This window comes from Acomys russatus, chromosome 29 (genome assembly GCF_903995435.1).
Source record: "Acomys russatus chromosome 29, mAcoRus1.1, whole genome shotgun sequence".
NCBI classification, from domain to species: Eukaryota; Metazoa; Chordata; class Mammalia; order Rodentia; family Muridae; genus Acomys; species Acomys russatus.
This window is the reverse complement of record NC_067165.1, coordinates 5,943,436-5,960,902: the sequence shown is the minus strand read 5'-3', so window position 1 is coordinate 5,960,902 and position 17,467 is coordinate 5,943,436. Positions and strand designations below refer to the sequence as shown.

General features: G+C 43.9%; 1 protein-coding gene across 3 annotated transcripts in view; it reads right to left on the bottom strand.

The window, feature by feature from the left end:
* Window positions 1-2,681: 2,681 nt before the first annotated feature.
* Ndc1 (NDC1 transmembrane nucleoporin) overlaps window positions 2,682-17,467 on the bottom strand; it is a 49,462-nt gene continuing 34,676 nt past the window's right edge. For all 3 annotated transcript variants that reach the window (XM_051171244.1, XM_051171246.1, XM_051171245.1), the window contains 2 exons: window positions 6,760-6,920; window positions 2,682-3,950 (listed from right to left, as the gene is read on the bottom strand). In XM_051171244.1, coding sequence (XP_051027201.1) covers window positions 3,887-3,950; window positions 6,760-6,920 — 225 coding nt within the window. In that variant the 3' untranslated portion in view covers window positions 2,682-3,886. The remainder of the gene's footprint in view (window positions 3,951-6,759; window positions 6,921-17,467) is intronic.

The window sequence follows — 17,467 nt, the reverse complement described above, 5'->3', positions numbered from 1 at the left end:
TGATGATGAGACGCTCTAGGAAGCTGCGGCTGACAAACACAACCCAGGTGAATTACCCCTGCATTTCAGGATTGCAGATATACTAAAGGCGGTGACTGAAACCATGGTAGGAGCCAAGCTCATAGTGTTTAAGGGGAGGCAAATCTGTGTTCAACTAGACTTAATGCCAAACAAACAAACAAAAAAATTTAGAGGGGGAGGGAGAGGAAGAGGAGACAGAATATGACCAAACAGTGTGGGGTACAGTGAGGGATCACACTGAAATAGACGGGGATGTGTGAGAAGGTAAAACAGGCTCATCCTAAAGAGGTAGGGCTGGGAAGTGTGGGGGCTACGGAGATGGGTCAGCAGCTTGCTGCTCTTTCAGAGGAGCTGAGTTCAGTTCCTGGCACCTTTGTTAGACAGCTCACAGCCACTAATTCCTGCTCCAGGGATCCAGTGTGTTCTTCTGGCCTCCATGGGCACCTGTACACACATGGCATACACACACACACACACACACACACACACACACACAAATTTAATTTTTAAAATAAAGAACAGAAGTTTGTAAAAAGTAAAAGTCAGATAAAGGAAAGAAGCACTGGGTCATAGAGATGGAGCCATGTCACCACTGCTGTGGTGGCAAGTTCTCGCTGGGCATGGTGAGACACACCTGCACAGACCCTAGCCCTCAGCAGGCTAACACAGCAGGAGTACCATGGGTTCAAGGCCAGACCTGGCCACTCAGAAGGCTCTGCTGTCAAACTAATTAATTAGGTTAACACAGTCAAAAAAATTAGAACGGTACCCGGGCATGGTGGTGCAGGCCTTTAAATCCCAGCACTTGGGAGGCAGAGGCAGGTGGATCTTTGTTAACTTCAAGGCCAGCCTGGTCTACAAAGAGAGTCCAGGATAGCCGGGGCTCTGTGTAACAGAGAAACACTGTCTTGAAAAAGCAAAACAATTAGAACGGTAAATAGTTGGATTGGTGGCTGATGAATGGATTAAGTGATTCAATTTTAAAGATGACTAGGGGTTAGGAGAGCAAGAGGCAGCCTTAGTACCTGAAGGTAAAGGTCAAACTAATTTAAGTAAAGTTGACAGACATGTCAGCCCGGGGAATATGATCTGTTTAGAAATACTATTTTGGCAAGAAACTCCTGCTAAGAGATGACTTTCAACACTTGCATTCTTTGTTTAGTTTTGGGAGGGTCAGGGAGGGAGGGAGGGAGGGAAAGAGAGAGAGAAAGAGAGATAGACAGAGAAACAGAGAGAGACAGAGACAAAGGCAGAGAGATAGACAGACAGACAGAAAGACAGAAGACAGACAGACAGACAGACACACACACACACACACCACACGGGGCGGGGGAGGGGGAGGGGGGAACTTTCAGAATTGAGACTCTTTGAAATTACTACTAAACACAGATCACCCCCCAAATCAGTCTGGTGAAGGGCAAAAGCTGGTTATTCTAAAAGTTAACCCTGTGTAAACTTTAGAAGCAGCAACTATGAGGCTGAACGGCAACGGTTAAGGAAACACACAGAGAGATCCAGAACTCAATGAACAGTCTCAGTTAAGAATCGTCACTTTATTTTTCTACCAATTCAGTATCAATGATATACAAAAGGGTATAAACAGATGATCATAAATATTAACAGGAAGACACACAAAACAGTCATAAAGAAATCCAGCGCAGGAACCCAGTGTGACTTCTCCATGCCTACTCACCAGTGGAAGGCTTATTCTAGAAGTTTCTCATTACTCTGCAAAAGCAGCTTTGTAGTCCCATTAGAGACAAACCTAGGCACTGATAGAATTGCGTTTTCTACTGACAGCCAGAGAAAGGTTCGCAAAGCCTAACCTTCAGTCCACCACATCAGGAGGCTTGTTGGCAGGATGCTACCTCACCAAAGGAAACGCCTCCCTCCTGCTGGCCTCCCTCAGGTCCTCCTGCGTGCGGACTGAAGCTGCCCTCTAAGAACCCTGCTGCCCACCAACGGAGAAAACTCATGACCTTCTGAAGACAACACAGGTCTGAGGGGATGGGCAGTGTCCTGCTCCCCACCAGGCACACAGGGATGGTCTGTACCTCCTACACAGCACATGCAGAAATACTCACACTGCTATCAAACCCACTTTCCCCCAGAGGGCACCGGAATGGCATGGGCCTAGAGCGAGGCAGACATTTCACAGGAGTGAGTCCAAGTGTAAGGGACTGCCCTCTGCCGAGTTACACACACCAAACAGTTCTTTACGGAGACACAAGATAAAGGGTTTGTGTCCTAAAATGCTTTAGCCAGAGGCAGCCAGGGAATATAAAAAGCTTATGGCTTTAACTCACAGAGTACAACCGTCCTCTGTTATCTAGCCATGCGTCTCTGGTCATCTGCAGGAAACACACACTGGAGACCCAATGTTCACACTGAAGAAGGAGATTAAGTCAACTTCACACACAAGATAAGAGGGGGGCTTAAAAGATCCAAAACTTAACAACTGAAGTGAGGAATTGTCCCATAAAGACACTTTTAATTAAGGCTAATTTGTCATGTGCTGGTCGAAGGGGCAATGGGGCCTGAGGCTAAAAATACACTACTGTAAAGATAGAATACATCAATGAAGCCGACAAAGGCTAGGCATACACATCACATTTAAGATTCATATACAACACTGTGCTGACTTTAAAGGAATTTGGGGGGGGGGGGATGCTAGAGGGAAAAGATAACAGGAAAAGATTTATGAAGGAGGATTTGGTCCAGAGCTCATCCAATGAGTATCTGCCAGCAGGACCTCCAATGTTTCATCTCCAAAGAAATGATCTAATAAGTCATAAAATGACCACATGTCCACTTGGGACGTCCATGCTCCTGAGTACAGTGACGCCTCTGGCATCCTGGCTTCACTTGCTGTTTGATGACTGTGTTTCTGGCTCTAAAGACTGTCCTATTATATTTGAATTAGCCAGTTAGCACAGCAGAGGCTGCTTCCAGGGTGAAGACAGCCTGGACTCTCGGCACAATTTGATCTGTTTGCAGAGACAAACAGTAGGGACCGGGAAGCTCCCAGGTCCTCTTACAAAACCTTCCCCTCAGTTGAAAACCTCAGCCAATTGCTTAATGCTGCTTCAAAAAAGAAAGCAAAACTGGCTGGGAAACGGCCACAATCTCATCCTCTACTAGCATGATACAAAATGAATTCACAGACGTTGCTCAATTATTTTTCAAAAACCAAATGTGAATGTTTAATCGTGTAACTTAAGATCTCAGTTTTTCCACATTCCTTTATATAGAGTTAGCATCTGTAAATCGAGACTCTTTTTGGACAATCATGCAAATTTAATTTGTCCCTGGAAACAAAAACACAACCTAACAGATTAACAAAATATGTCCTGTAGACAATATTTTTACTGTGAATTTTTCTCCGCTGTTACCATTTTTATCCTTTAGTAAACAAACTAATCTTAAGTTTATATATTTTGAGTTTACAAAGAGCTAACCTCTTAAGAGCGATTAGGAAAGACTGTATCAAGTCACCCTACTTTAACTGCTGAGCTGGCTCCACTCTTTTCAAAAGCAAATTCTAAAAAAAAATTGTGAGTCATTATTATCAAGTTATACGAGCAAGAGACAGTTTGGCTGCCATAGATGCTCCTGTAAAACTGAATAAAGATTTTATTATCCCACACACACACAAAGCATTCGGTACAGAAAAGGCAGTTTTCGGTTATTCTGCTGAGAATTTCTTTCCATGATTTCTCCCATTAAAGTATAGTTTTCAAAGCAAGCACCACGACAAAGGAAGCATCTAATTAGTCCATTTTCTTCTGATCCAAGAATGCTGAACATTTACTGTCCCATCTGCAGCTGTATCAGCAGGGTAATGAACACAGTTTATATTACTTAACTATTCTTTGAACTCCAAGAACTGTTGAAGTCTTTTCTGATGTTCTGCAGATGCTTGCACAGCACTAAATGAAACATAAATGCAAAGCATAAGCTTTATTTTACATTAAGCATATTAAGTGAACCACAGAGTACAGAGTCAATATTTTTCAAAACAATTAAAAATGAATAGAAATCTTCACTTATTTAGTACTTCTGAAAAAACTGGATGAAACCTTTTTTTAAATCTAATGAAGGCAAGGGCTTGCAGTGGGCAATGGCATGTTTGTACCTTCTGAAAGACCAGAGCAAATTCAGACTGACAAGTGCAGGCATCGCTCTAACCTGCTCTACTATGGAACCTGCTGTGCAGCGTTCCAGGCCCTGCAGTAGATTTTCTGGATTTTATTATTTTATTCAAACCAGATTTGAACATTATCTTTGAATTGTGGAGTATTTGAATTGCCTTTAATATAAAATCCTTTAAACTAAAATGTTTGGTTAAAACACAATAGATTCCATTAATCGTTTTCAAAGGTAACAGCTTGGTGGCTTGGATTTATTTCCCCCTTTGAACATGTACTATGTTATGGATGGGGATTCGATTCTCCCTCTGCTCTCCATCACAAAAGCACATTACCTTCGCAGAAGGCCAGCAAATACATCCCACAACTTCTTTGTAAACTTTCAGGTAAAAGCTGAATACAGTAAAAATCTTGGTTTTCTAGTTCTTAGTAATAGAATCATCATTGGATGATAAACTTTCAGACAGCGGAAGAGCACTCTTTTCAGTACTGCAAAGGCCTTGTTTTAATGCCTCTGCATTATCCTATTATCCAGATTATCCTACACTGCCTCTCGATCATCTCTGCTTCCTGACACCGCGAAGCCACCTCCAGTGGAAGCACTGTGAAAGATTACAACTAGAGAGGTGCTTACCGGCTGCTGTCACTAGCTGGCCACCGCCTTGCCCTGTTACTGTCCTCTCCACCAGCAGGAGAGGAGACCGCCCCAAGCTCTAAGGGCCGCCACTCAAGTACATTTTGACCTTATCTGCTGGAAGTAAGCCAAATTTACCTACTCATAAGCCGGTGGAGCTGGCTATGGTGGCTCACATGTGTAATCCCTGCATTCAGGAGGCAGAGGCAGGTGGATCTCTGAGTTCAAGGCTGGCCTTGCCTACACGGCAAGTTCCAGGACAGCCAGGACTACATGGAGAAACCCTGTCTCAAAATACCAAAGAGTTTACCTCATCTGTACCTGGTTCTTGGGACAGAGCTCTGGGTGAATGATTAGATATTACAGTCGTAACATATAACATATGCGGGGCTTTACACATATGCACAATGCTACGTTGTTCTCTATTAACACCTAACAAAGACAAGTGGGGCCTAAATACCACTGACAGTTCATAGCTCTGGGCCACATGGCTCACTGGTTAAGCACTGCAGCTAGAATCAGAGTTAGCAAGATCTGGTCTGAATCCTGGCTCTATAACCGACTACCTGTGTGGCCAGCCTGGGCTAAGCTACTTCAGCAACTCCCCTACAAGCCCAGACCGTCAATCCTATGACCAGACATAAAGGCAGAGCTAAGACTCGTGCTACTGTGCCACTGGGCCCTGACTCTGCTCATCGGGGCCAGGTACAGAAAATACGGCTTTCCTCAGAGGAAGGAGAAAGGCAGAACTTCAGCCATCTACCCACCCTTCCTAGCTAAGAAATCCTTAACTGCCCCCCCCCCCCCGCCGCCACTGTGCTCTCTGCTTTTAGGATACACACACCTCTAGATTAATGAACACAGTCTGAGCACACCCTGTAAACCAGCTCGTACCCTAGAGGCAGACTGACACTGGGAATGAAAACAGGACAGATTTTTTTAAAACATGCAAGACTTCCTTTCAGGTTCATATTCCAGCGCAAACATGATTTCAGACAAGATTTAACTGTTCTGTGCCTCCGCTGACACACCTGTGCCATTAGGATAACCTCTGCCCCTCACGAATTTGTTAAGAAAAAGGAACAAAAAGCTACAATCGTGGCCATCATAGTTAACAGCACAGATCTGGCCATTAATACATAATTTTTGTTTGCTTTTAAACAATTCGGTAAATGTCACAATGATACAGGACTGTTTACAGTTCTTCTATGTCCCCGCACAGAACCAATGTGTGCCAGAATCCTTGGGATTGCCACTGCCTTGTGCTGTGCAAGTGAAAGAAAACAAAGCAGGCAGCATATACAGTACTGTTTACTGACTGCATACGAGAGGGCAGAACAACCTTTCATGCCTTCTAGAACTCATTTCGAATTACAATAAACACAGCTCAGTTAGGAAGCCAGTACTCTTCATCCTGTCCAGCTCGACCATTTCATGAGAGCAAAGCAGTAAACATCAATGGAACTAAATATAAACAGGCCTGGCATTTGTGGTTTCTCTCTGCTTCAGTTTCTGAAGGTGTTGTGATCTGCCGGTGTTTTTCCAGCATGATTCACAAAGCGCCACAGCCTCATTTATGGAAGATTCTGCTCACCCAAGTACCCAAGTCTTAGTTTCCTGACCAAAATGTAACAAGAAAATTATTTTTAATATGCTTTTCTGGAAAGGCATTCAGGATTTTTTTCTCCTTTAAAGATCTTTTGGTAACTTAATAATATATATATATTATACACACACATTTGTTGCTTTTACAACTTTCTGTCATTTGAAAGAAATCCCCAAAGATAGTCACAAACAAAACTTTTAAATATAAATACCAAGTCTATATGTAAGCTCTTAATCCCAGAGAACTATCCAGGGCTTGGAGGAAAACTTTCAGTGCACAAGCCTTTTCCTGCCTAGCTCTCAGAGAACTCCTGAGCCGACCATCAGTGTGGATGAGATGGGTGAACTTACTTCAGATGGTCACCAAACGTGGTAGCTATGCGGTAGATAGCGGTTTTCAGTGAGGCCCTGAAGGCAAATCTTAATGTTTTGTAGGATGTGTCCACAAGGCTTCCTGAAGTTCGGGGCGGTTTACTAGAAGCATGAGGCAGCTTGAAATACTTGTCAACAGCCTAGACCAGGAAGAAAGAAAACACATTAGTTCAGATTATCATGAAAGCTAGGTTAGGCAAGAAGGCCTGAAGTGTGGGTAAAGGCACTTGCTGTGAAGCCACATGACCTAGGTCTGTAAGAGTTCAATGCCCAGATGCCACATCTCAGAGAACTGACTGCTAAAGCTGTTCAGGGGTACACCAAGTTCCCAGGACTCAGCAAAGCCCCGAGACCCCATAGTCTGCTTATCACTGCTTTATCCTGATCTCAGCAAAATGGACCAAAATATTAACCTTTAATACAGACAACTTCACTAAAATACTTTCCTTTCTTCTTAATTCTAAATTAGGATTTGCCTAGAGGATGGGTGCCAGCAAGCAGTGATAAATGGGACAAGAGAGAGTACACCAGCGAAACTGACTTTATTCATAGTTGACACAGTTAGGAAATGAAAGCTTTAAAGTCTTTGAAAGGCCAAGGGCAAATAATGTAATCTAAAAATAACACAGTGGGCTGGAGAGATGGCTCAGTGGTTGAGCACTAGCTGCTCTTCCAGAGGTCATGAGTTCAACTCCCAGCAACCACATAGGCCCGGGGGGGGGGGGGGGGAGTAGGGGGGGGGGGAGTCACAACTATCTATAATGGGATCAGATCCCCTCTTCTGTCATGCAGTTATACATGCAAATATGCTCATCTGTATAAAGAAAACAAAAATAACACAGCTAGTACAGTAGGAGAAGTGAAACATACAGATGAAGGATGTTCACCTATGAGGTAAGACACTGTTCCGTGAGGTGGTCACATCACACACACTTTATTCACACCAAAGATACAATCACTAGGAGTGAAATTATTCCAGACATCGTGTTTTGAATTTCAAGCCCTTGTGTGTCACCCTGTTGTTCTTTCTTACTTTAGCGCCCTATTTTTGCTCGAGGATGTAACACCCCTATTTCTGTGGGTTTGATGACAGTTCCTTTGTTGTTATACTTTCTTCCCTCTGCTCCTTTGGTCTCTATCAGCCATGTTAGAGACTTAGCTCAGAAAGCTGAGGACGCTTGGCTCCTGGCTGCAAGTAGAATCTCCCAAGGAGCTACTAAAGCTTCCCGGGGCTGACAGGCTTCCTGGAAGTGATCAGCACGGATTCTGAGGTGAACTTCACACTCATTTGAAACCTTCGTCCCTAGATCACCTGAGAACAGTCGCCTACTGTCCTGTGAGAAGGGCTGGGCCCAGTACTAAGTGGAACCCACCTTGTGCACAGTCCCCACACTGCCAGGCCTCTCCCAGTCTGTGCTCTAGTCTCTAGAGGATGAATCTCAGGCAGGAGTGGAAGACGAGTCATTAGCAGCAGAGGGCCTAGGGTCCTACTAGTTTCTGATCTGCTTTGTCTGCCTAACCTTGGTTGTAAAGGTACCAGAGCCCTTCCCACTGCCAACTGAGGACCCACCTCTGGAATCTGCCAAGTGTATCAACTCAACATCTGCTTTCCAGCTTCACAAACTGTGTTGCTATTGATTCCAACCCTGCTTGTGTGTTTATGTATTTTAACAATTCTTTTACCATACCCTAGTAGAATTTTGGAAAAGGAACAAAATTTGATGCATATGTAATTTATGGCATGTTAACTCCAAGTCCAATGATTTGTTCTTTTGCAACGATCACTTATTAGAGCATTTCCTAAGACTAGGGCATACTTGAAATACTTTCAGGCAGTATGGGAGATGGTGTTCAGAGAAACATTTGTGCAATATTAACTAAGACCGAGTCATAATGGAGAGGTTGTTCTCATTGTAATTTTCTCACACTTGATTTCATGCTGTTATGCCAAGAAAACAGTTATCACGATTTACCACCTGGATCCACTGAACTAGTGATTTTTATAGTTTAAAGTTACAGCCGGGCGTGGTGGCGCACGCCTTTAATCCCAGCACTCGGGAGGCAGAGGCAGGCGGATCGCTGTGAGTTCGAGGCCAGCCTGGTCTACAAAGTGAGCACAGGATGGCCAAGGCTACACAGAGAAACCCTGTCTCGAAAAACCAAAAAAAAAAAAAAAAAAAAAAAAAAAAGTTACATTACCTCCTGGATTCCATCCCTAGCATCATACACCCACATGCATGCATACATACACATATACACAGAGACACATACAGTAGCCTGCAAAACACTGACAGAAGAATGACATGATAATGTAAAATAACTTTATATGTGAGTCAGAATACAAAGGTAGCAAACTCAAGTTTTATCTAAAAGCAAAACAAACCAGGGTCTTACTATGTAATCATGGCTGTCCTGGAACTTGCTGTGTAGACCAAGCTGGCCTTGAACTCAAGAGATACACCTACTTCTGCCTCCTGTTTGCTGGTATTAAAGGCCTGGGCTCTCACATGTAACTGAAATGGGAGCCATCCTCACGGTAGCCCAACAGCTACCATGTGAAATCTGTAAATGCTGACTCAAAATCAGCATTCTAGCTCATCAGGAGTTCTGGCCGTTGTGTTTGTAGAATGGAAATGCAATTTTTTAAAATTTCAGAGTCTTGACGAAGAAAGCATAGACACTTCCTTTGCAATATAATTACAATTTCACTGTCAGGTTTCTAATTACAAACCCAAGGGATCGACACAAGAACCATATATATAGTCACTTCACCGTCATCCTTTTCCTTATTTGAACATCTCTATTATTTGCCATACTCTTAAAAATTAAGTTTGGTGCACAAATATCATAGAAGATGAAGGAAACTGCTATGTATAGTCTTTGCAAAATAGATGATGACCTTATAAAATATTGTCCTTCCTGCTGAGTGACTTATTAGTGAGAATACCACATAGATTTCGTTCTTCTTAAAAATATATTGTTGTTGGGCCGGCAGAATAGTGCAGCAGGTAAAAGACCTGTGCTCAAGCCTGATGAATGAATGTAATTTTCATGACCCACATTGTGAAAGTGGCATAGGCACACTTGTATACATAGACCAAAACACTGTGTGTGTGTGTGTGCGCGCGCGTGCACGTGTGCATGCTTTAAGAGCTAGGAATAGTGACACGATTATAGGTGTGAAGACAAATGGGTTCCTAGGCTCACTGGCCATCCACACCAATAAAGAAGCCCTGTCTTAAGAACGTGACTAGCACCTGAGGATATCTGCTAGCTTCTGCAGGCATGCATATATGCAAGTACATATAGCAGCTGAGGGTATCTGCTAGCTTCTGCAGGCATGCATATATGCATGTATATATAGCAGCTGAGGGTATCTGCTAGCTTCTGCAGGCATGCATATATGCATGTACATATAGCAGCTGAGGGTATCTGCTAGCTTCTGCAGGCATGCATATATGCATGTACATATAGCAGCTGAGGGTATCTGCTAGCTTCTGCAGGCATGCATATATGCATGTACATATAGCATGCTGATACATACACAGAGATAATGTTGCTCTGCCAGTACTGTTCATCAAGTACGTGAATGACACATATGACATGGTGCTCTCGTGCAGGCCAGAGGACCACCGCAGGTGTCAGACCCACCTTCTATCTTAAGACAGTTTGTCACCCGTGTTCCACTCCCAGCACCCACACAGCAGCTCAAAGTCTTCTGTAACTCCAGTTCCAGAGAAGCTAACATCTTTTTCTGGTCTCTGTGGGCACTGAGCACACAAATAGTGTATAGACACACACATGTAGGCAAAATGCCCCATACACATAGAATTTTAAAAATTTTTTTTAATTAAAAATGATATGCACTACTATACTGAGCTTTACATGGGCTCTCAGGATTTGAACCAAGTCCACAAGCTTCCACAGCTTTAGCTAAAAGCATCTCCCCAGACCTATCCGTGTTTGGAGAAAGAGTCTTTCAATGTTTCTGAAGCCAGTCTGTATCTCAGTGTGCAGTACTGGCTGGCCCCAAACCTGCACTGCTCCTGCTCAGCTGTCCAAATGGTAGGATTACAAGCATGTGCCATCATGCAAGATCAATGTCACCACTATCAGTGACATCTCAGTGAGATACACGAGATTTCCAAAGACAGTGTGAAGAAAAGAACACAATACCTCATTAACAACCTCACACTGCTTACAGTAAAATGACTGAGCTAAGGAAGATAAATCAACACTGATCTGCATGATTAACAGCTGCGTTCTGCTGGTGTAACTGCCAGCACCTGTGACTTGACAAAGATGAGCTACCGCTGCTTGACTCCACACTGGTCGGCTTTCTCTAAGGAACTGCTAAAGAGCAGCATTATCCTCTGCCACTGTCAACAGATTTTTGTTGCTGTTTTTGAAAAAAAAAAAATCTGAATTGAAGGCTAGAGAGATGACTTGGCAATTAAAAGCACCTGCTGCTCTTGGAGAGGACCCAGGTTTGGTTCTCAGCACCAATATGGCAGCTCATAATCACAGTTCTAGGCACTCCAGTGCCCTCTTCTAGCCTACATGGGCAACCAGCTCACATGCAAACCAAACACTCATACACATTTTGTTTGTTTTTAAGGGTCTCTCTCTATGTGATCCTGGGTAGGCTGGAACTTGCTATGTGAATCCTGCCTGCCTCTGCCTCACACAGTATGGGATTAAAGGTGTGCACCAGCACAGTCAGCTAAAGAAGTTTTTAAAATCTAAACTACCAGCTATACTCAACAAACCCTTTATGAATAAGTAACTAAAGATGCATGCCCAAATTTCTTACATAGTGTTTCTTGAAAATGCACAAAATATCACCTGACTTTAACATTCCTCTGTTTTATTAGTCTTTTACTTGAAATGAGGGAAATGATCATTAAAAGGAAATACTTCTTAGGATGACAAATAACAAATTGTTCAAAATACTAAGAATGTCAAATCACGGTTGCTTTCCTAATACATCTGCCCTTGGATTTGGGGGGTTATGTTTGTTTGTTTGTTTTTTGAGATAGGGTTTCTCTGTGTAGCCCTGGATGTCCTGGAATCACTGACGCACCTTCCTCTGCCTCCTGAGTGCTGAGATTAAAGCGTGCACCATCACAGGGCCACTGCCCTTGGAAGGACCCACTGTATTTAATGGGTAACTGTGAGAGAATAACTTTTATTGAACTTTTTGTAAGTAATTGTTTTTTGAGAGGCTCCTAATTAGGAATAAAACCCCAAGCCCACCAATCTCTTGTGTGTATGTGGCATCAGAGTGTGTGGGTGTGCGTGCACATGGAGCCCTGAGGTCAACATCAGTGTCAGTCCCCAGCTGCTCTCCACCCTGCTATCCTTGTGAAGCTCAGCAGGTCGGCTGGCCGTCCACTGTGCTTCAGGACTCTGCCTACATCGCCCTCTCCCCAGCAAGGAGGAGGTTACAGCCATATGAGCAATGCTGGGCTTTGACCTAAAGCTTCTACGGCAGGCGTTAACTCCAGACCGAAACATCAATCTTTACAGCTAAAACTGATCAAAGCCTAAACACACTAGAGCTAGGTGAATGAGCAGCACCCTTCCCATCTCCCGAGTCCTCACTAACCTCATGTATTCCAAAGGACAAGGGGCAAACAACCGTAGCTACAGAGAAGCTAAAACCATTGTCTTTTCTTAATTACCTTATCCCCAATTCTGAAAGAAAAAAGAAAAAACAAACAAATACAGCACAACAAAAAACCACCAAAAACTAAAACTTTTTACAGCTCCTTCGGTGGCAAAAAAGCTGACCTGAACTTCCCTCATCCGGCAGAAAAACCTGACCTGAGCTGACACGGGTTATTTATAACCTTCATCTCCTCACTCCACCCACTACACGTGCTTGGCTACTTCACAGGAGAAAACTATTCATTTTCCTTCTTTGGGATCTACCTCAGATAGTGTAAGGAGGATACCGGCATATGTTTATGTGTTAATCTAAAACGGAACACTTAAATGAATTTTTAGGGGCTGGAGAGATGACCCAAGTTCAATTCCCAACCCCCACGCAGCAGCTCACGCCTGTCTGTAGGAGATTCTACACCCTCACACAGACAGACATACATGTCGGCAAAACACCAATGCACATAAAGTAAAAATAAATAAATCATTAAAGAATGAAATTTTAATCTGAATTCTGAAAATATATGATATGCTTTGAAATACCATACTTCCTTAAACCTGTATTCTACCTACAGAAAGCCAAACTAGATTTTTCCTTTTAATAACAGTTGTTTTCTTTTAAATAATGAAGTAAAAATGAATGACTTAAAATATTACATCGTTCAAGCGACTAGGTATGGCTAGTGACTGAAAGCATGAGGTGAGGAGCATCTAAGGTCAGTTTAGGAAGGCAGCTTACCAACAGGCTCAACCTCGGCACCTGTGGTCCATAACTATCAGTGCGGAACCCGCATTAGAACAAAGTGCTCATCATCTGTGACTCCACACGAGCACCCACTGAGCACCCCACTGCTGACGCACTGCATGTGGTCCATGCTCTCCACTCAGATATGTGAGGAGGATCACATCTAGTGAGTATCTCCAATGAAGAATGAGCAGGGATGCCCAGCACAGCACACTGATGGACAAAATGCCCTTGGAGAAAAACTTCACAGTTTACACTTCAGGCTCAAGGAAGCCTACAGAGAGGCTGCTATTGTGAAAGTAATGCCCCGCTTATACGTCCACAGTCACACATTAGCAAAAGCCAAAATAAAGACAATCAGGAGAGTCTTTAGACATCGCTGAATGTCTCCATGGACACAAAATGGACTGTGGTTGAAAGCACTGTTAGCACTGCTGACTTGGCTAAAATAAGTGACCACAGTTACCGTGGGCCAGCAGCTGAGGCAAAGTATCTCAAGCAGCAATCCGCTAAAGCAGTCACGCATGACAAGTTATGCTCACAGTAATAGCGCCTGCTACTTACCATGCTCTCAGCACCTAAACAAACTAAAGAAACCATTATAGGCCCTTATAGCTAAGTTACTCCTGCTAACCCTTGTAATTCAGTAAGGTGCACAAATGACAAACAAAAATTTTGAAGTCCAAAATGCTTTGAAATCTGACGTGCTTCAATTGATTTGGGAATATTTTAGATTAGGAATTCTCAAGCACTAAAGTCTAACCAAATAGTCTAAAATCTGAAAAATCTAAAATATAAAACACTGTGTGTGTGTAGGTATATGTGCCCCATGCGTGAAATGAGCCTTAGGTGGTGTTCTTCAGCACCATCTACCTTGTTTTATGAGGTGGGGCCTCTCACCAGGACCTGGAGTCGTGGATTAGGCAGGCTGCCCACAAGCCGCAGGGGTCACCATCTCTGGGCTTTTCTGTAGTTGTGAGGATCAGGTTCACCTCTTTACGACTGAGCTCTGTCCCCTAAGGCCAGCCCTGGAACCCTTTCAGTAGCACACGTTTCAGAATAACACTCCTCCTATGGACATGAGACCCACAGAACAGTGAGGCCTGGGTGTGGATGTAGAGCTGTCCAGTGCTGTAGCACTGTCAAACATCCTCAGGGAGAAATGAGTTCTTTTCATGTGAAAGCTTTTTTCATAATGAGAGCTCTGCTGTACAAATCAGGAGTGATGACAGCACCATGATAAGAATACACACTTACAATCACTTACAAGAGAGGTCAAATGACTTGAGTGATCCATTCGGCCCCCACACCTCCTGAGGCAGGAACTACTCGACCTACCCAGATATGGACATTGAGATACATTCGTTCTATAATGTATCCTTTTGTACATGTCATGATTTCTAATATGGAGATGTAGCTTCTACTTAATGGATTCTTTAATGCAAAGAAAAGGAGCAAACACCTTTCCCAACAGATCCGACATTCTGGCACTGTGTCAGACTGCCATTCCCTCTAAAGAAAGGAGGTGAAGAGATGCTCACCTTTGCCGAGCCCTCAGGAGGTAATCTGATAAGTGAACCGGTTAGGACTTGGGGTCCAAGCCTGGTTTCCTATTCTGACCCAATCCTTTACTTGGCATGACCTTGATTGAATAAGTCACAGCAATATGAAGTCTTTTAAGAAAACTTCAGTCATGCAAAAGAAGCCATATTCTCCACCCCCTCCCCACCCCCAGTGCCCTTTGGTTTTTTGAGACAGGGTTTCTCTGTGTAGCCCTGGCTGTCCTAGACTCTCTTTGTAGACCAGACTGGCCTCAAACTCAGAGACCCACCTGCCCCTGCCTCCCGAGGGCTGGGATTTCAGGCGCACACCTGGCTGCAACAAGCCCTGTTTTAACTTCCCAAGCTGTTAACAGTTTTATACAGCATTTCTTTTTGAGTATTACACACAAGTTAGGTCAAACCACATAAAATTCTAGAGAAATGAGATATACACTCTGACTTCAGGATACTGGTGAAAACTCCCTAGGCCTTTGTGAAAGCCAATTTCCACTGTCAATCTGACTGGATTAACAATCACCTAAGTGACATCCTCTGTGCATAGCAGGGAGTTTCCTGAGGCTGCACGAGGGACTTGCTTTGAATGTAGCACCATGCCAGGGACCCAGTGATGTTCAAACTAAACAAATAAGGAGGGCAGAGCCACTGACAAATGACCACTGGATCCTCCTTTTTGGCTGGCACCATGGACAAAGCTGTTCCCACCATCATGTCTTACTTGCCATGGTGGCTAGGGGCCTCTGAACCCACAATCCCTTCCTCCCTAAGTCACTGTCCATAGTCAAAGTGAGGAGAAAATTAACTAACACACCTTCAAACTTAAAGCCCTGCCCTCAAGAATACTGCTTCTCGAGCCAGGCATGGCTTCTGAATAGCTTAAAGGGTGACAGCCTCCCTATCCTTTCATTTTGCTTTTAACGATTCACAGCCAAATGACTAATGCTATTGAAACTAAGTTTAAAAAAAAAAAAAAAAAGCCATACAAACACCTCTTAGCAACAGCCAGAAGCTGACTCTGAACTACTGAGACACTCAGAAGTTACTCTCCTCACTATGAGCAACCATCCCTTCAAGATCATAGAACACAGAACCCAAGACATAAAAGAACTAAATGTGATTCACACAACATCTCTGCCTCCTCCAGGTAAAGCAGCAGCCACTATAACCAGCCCACTGCATCAGAATTGCCACTCAGTTCAGGACCCAGAAGAGATGACTTCACTCACGTATCCAGTAATCACACAAGTCAGCAGGCATCCAGCAAGTATTTTAATAAGCACCTGCCACTTGCCAGGTACCGTATCATATCTAGGAGTAAGAAAATGAGACAAGATGGATCTCTGCCTCTATTCACAAAGCAGAGGGACCCCGAAAAAGAAAAGCACGTTCTAAACAAAGAAAAACAGATCATGTCAGATCCCTCAAGTCACGCTTGAGGGAACATGGCTTTAAAAGCAGATGGCTCAAGGAAAGAATGGCAGTGCCTAGAGTCAGAAAGAAAGGGGTCTCAGGTAAGAGGCTGGAGTAATAACTCTGGACAGGAATGCCAGAAGCCTGAAGAAAAGTCAGGAACGATGGGTAAAAGAATGGATGGGTGGCAGATACTGGAATTTTGCAGGTCTGGGAGGGACTTACAACACCATAAAGGACCTAGAGTAGCTTCTGAAAGGCAACATGAGGGCAAGGAGCCCGAAAAATAGGTCTGAAAAGCAAGAGCACCAGGGGGTTGTGCCAGAGTAGGGCTCTCAGCTGGGCTGTACTAGATAAACTTAGCATTGACTTTAGTTATGAAGAGGAACATGAAATCACAGTGGCATTTGCAGTGTCTGTACCACTGTCTCCACATCCATTGCTCCATTGCAGCTGTCTTGAGGCACCACTCATCTCCTTATCGCCTCAGATGACAAAGCACAAACCTGGGACAGAGTCCCCACTGGAAACCATCTGAAGGCACAGAGTGCTCGAGGATAAACTCCTGTCTTGATAATTACAGCTCAAAACAACTGATTTCCTGCTAACCCCCAGGGCTTTAGGAACATTACTGGACTGGTAAGATGGCTCGGCAGGCAGCAGCGTTGGGGTGCAGGCCTGAGAATGTCCCTGAGTACAACAAAAAGGGCCTCACAAAGGGATCTTAATTCTCAGAAAAGCCAGGCGGCTGATGCCATTCTTTGTCCCTGACTCTCAACTGTGAGGCCTCTTTGCCTCTTTCTCTTCTGCCCTTCAAAAGTACTTTCCATCTAAACTTTCAAGGAAAGGAAAGGCTTTCTGACAAGTCTGGATTTCCATCCTCCCACCCAAAGGTCCAAACATGTGGACTGCTTTCCTTCTAGTAAACTGTGAAAAGCTAGGACTTCTGACGGTCGGGAGGTGGTGACAGAACACCTCCAGGGCACGGGGATCTTTGTGCAGTCAGGAAGTGAGGTCATCGCACTCACTTGTAGCAGCAACTCAATTTCAGTCAGCACTTTCTAAGGATATTAAATAACAAAACACTATAACACATTGCAAAGTTAAGTAAGCAGGAATCTTGTTTCTAACACACACACACACACACACACACACACACACACACACACACACACACACACACACGAGCCAAAACATTTCAAGGATAAAATCATCCTCTCAAAAATCCTATGTAGGCACCCAGCAGGGGTGGTGCATGTCTGTATTCCCAGCACTCGGGAGGCAGAGGCAGGTGGATCTCTGTGAGTTC